The sequence below is a fragment of the Protobothrops mucrosquamatus genome, unplaced genomic scaffold (genome assembly GCF_001527695.2).
Source record: "Protobothrops mucrosquamatus isolate PMUCROS unplaced genomic scaffold, P.Mucros_1.0 scaffold3155, whole genome shotgun sequence".
In the NCBI taxonomy this organism is placed as follows: domain Eukaryota; kingdom Metazoa; phylum Chordata; class Lepidosauria; order Squamata; family Viperidae; genus Protobothrops; species Protobothrops mucrosquamatus.
The window spans coordinates 718-3,499 of NW_015389155.1; the positions used below are offsets into that span (position 1 = coordinate 718).

Here is a 2,782-nt window from a genome sequence, read left to right on the forward strand (position 1 = left end):
GTTGGGGCACAACTCACTTAAGAACTGTCTCACTTAGCAACGATTGTGGCCATAAGTCAAGGATTCTGTATCTTTGCAAGCTTTGGATGCCATAGGCAGGAATGGATGAGTCCCAAGCGCCCTTCTCTCTTTTGCGCTCCCATGTTTTGGGGTGGATAGGGTGGGTGGGGGGGTCTCTGGGGGCCCGGTCCGAACACTTACCCCTCTGAAGAAGAAGTAGGCGCCTCCCAACACGCTGAGGATCTCCCCGGTGACCCGGAAATACTCGCCGCTCGTGTGGCGAAAGGTAAATGGAGGCTGTGAACAGAGAGCAAGCAGAGACACACCGTGAAAATTCAAACCCATCAGGACCACCAAAAGGGAAAACTGGATCAGCTTGGGAATGAGCTCTGATGAATATTAATATTAATATTACTATTAATAATAATAATAATAACAACAACAAAACCATTGGAGTACCACTTGAACACCATCATCGGCATTGACAAATTCGCCATCAGTCAATTGCAAAAGGCGACCTTACTAGGAACTGCTTCCATCCTGCGACGAGATCTGTAATACCATAAAACATCCACATCTGCCTATCCCAGGTCCTTGGGAAGGACTCGATAGGTAGACAAAATGCCAAATCCAGTCTGAACATCTGGCTGACAGTGCGATTAATAATAATAATGATAATGATAATGATTGATAATGATAATGATAATGATAATAATAATATCCACATCTGCCTATTCTAGGTCCTTGGTGAGAACTCAATAGGTAGACAAAAATGCCAAATCTGGTCTGAACATCTGGCTGACTGTGCGATGATCCATAATAATAATAATAATAATAATAATAACAATAATAATAATAATAATAATAATAATAATAATGATGATGATGATGATGATGATGATGATGATGATGATGATGATGATGATGATGATGATGTTGGAAGGAACGTTGGAGGTCATCTAGTCCAACCCCCTGCTCAGGCAGGAACCCTACCCCATTTCAGACAAACGGCTGTCCAGTCTCTTCTTAAAAACTTCCAGTGTTGGAGCATTCACCGCTTCTGGAGGCAGGTTGTTCCACTGGTTAATTGTTCTCACTGTCAGGAAGTTTCTCCTTAGTTCTAGGTTGCTTCTCTCCTTGATTATTATTTGTTGTTATTTTCAAATTCAGATAGTCCTCGACTTACGACCACGACGGAGCCCCAAATTTTATGTTGCTAAGTGAGACATTTGTTAACTGAGTTTTGCCCCATTTTACGGCCTTTCTTGCCACAGCTGTTAAGCGAATCGCTGCAGTTGCTCAGTGAATCACAGGTGGTCCTCGGCTTATGACCATTCGTTTGGCAACCGTTCAAAGTTACGACATCGCAAAGGGTAACTTGTGGCCGTTTTTCACACTTACGACCATTGCCGCATCCCCGTGGTTATGTGATCATAAATTCAGAGGCTGGGCTCCTATTTATGACGGTCGCAGTGATCTGGGGCTCACATGTTCCCCTTTTGCAACCTGAATCTGGGAGGGGGGACGCCAGATTGACTTAACGACTGTGTGACTAACTTCACAACTGCGGGGACTCACTTAACAACCTGTAGCGAGAAAGATCGTAAAACAGATCAAAATTCACTTAGCCGACTAATTCTGCTTAGCAACGGAAGCTTTGGGCTCAATCGGGGTCGTCGTACATTGAGGACTTTACATGGTCATTAAACGAGTCCAGCTTCCTCCCCTTTGAATTCGCTTGTCGGGATCCGTCTGGGAAGGTCGCAAAGGGTGATCAGGTGTGACCCTGGGATGATGGAGGAACAACGGTGGGAAGAAAGGTGGTAAAATGGGACGAGACTCAGGTAACCCACTGTCTTGCTTAGCGACGGAAATGTCGGGCTCAAATATGGTCGTAAGTCGAGGACTTAAGAGAGAGAGAAAAAAATCAAACCCTGGAAGCTAAATGAGGGGTGGTCTCACCGTTCCTTCCTTCTTGGTGGGTCTGTAGTAGGCAGCGACGGTGAGGATCAGGATATGCACCGTGTAGGTGAAGAAGTTGAAGTAGAAGAGGTGCTTCACAAATCTGTCCCATTTATCCTGCAGGAGTTGGTTGAGGGGTTCAACCAGGAGCATCTCGTGGCGGTTCTAGGAAGGAAAGACCCCCGAGGATTTATTTTCTATTCATTTATCTATTTATTGGCATCGTGCCTTTATTCTTTTTTTTTTTTTTACAAATAATTCAAGGCGAACATAATTCGACACGCTTTTCTCCTCGTTTCCCCACCACAACACCCCTGTGAGGTGGGCTGGGCTAAAAGAGAGAGAGAGACAGAGAGAGACAGGCCCACACTCATCCAGCTGGCTTTTACACCTAAGGTGAGACTAGAATTCATTGTCTCCTGGTGATTGGTCCAAAGTCACCCGGCTTGGCTTTCGTAGTTAAGAGGGAATTAACACTCACCGTCACCGTGCCTAAAGGAGGACTAGAATTCCCTGTCTCCTGGTGATTGGCCCAAAGTCACCCAGCTGGCTTTCATGGCTAAGGCGGGACTAGAACTCACCGTCTCCTGGTGATTGGCCCAAAGTCACCCAGCCGGCTTTCATGCCTAAGGCGGGACTAGAACTCACCGTCTCCTGGTGATTGGCCCAACGCCACCCAGCCGGCTTTCATACCTAAGGCGGGACTAGAACTCACCGTCTCCTGGTGATTGGTCCAAAGTCATCCAATCGGCTTTCATGCCTAAGGCGGGACTAGAACTCACCGTCTCCTGGTGATTGGCCCAAAGTCACCCAGCTGGCT

At 46.4% G+C, this 2,782-nt stretch overlaps 1 protein-coding gene across 1 annotated transcript in view; it reads right to left on the minus strand.

Annotated features, from left to right (window-relative positions):
• Nucleotides 1-201: 201 nt before the first annotated feature.
• LOC107297138 (transient receptor potential cation channel subfamily V member 1) overlaps nt 202-2,782 on the minus strand; it is a gene marked incomplete at its 3' end in the record, with an annotated part of 17,603 nt that continues 15,022 nt past the window's right edge. The window contains exons 6-7 of the mRNA XM_015826496.1: nt 1,963-2,127; nt 202-297 (exon numbers count right to left, since the gene is read on the minus strand). Coding sequence (XP_015681982.1) covers nt 202-297; nt 1,963-2,127 — 261 coding nt within the window. The remainder of the gene's footprint in view (nt 298-1,962; nt 2,128-2,782) is intronic.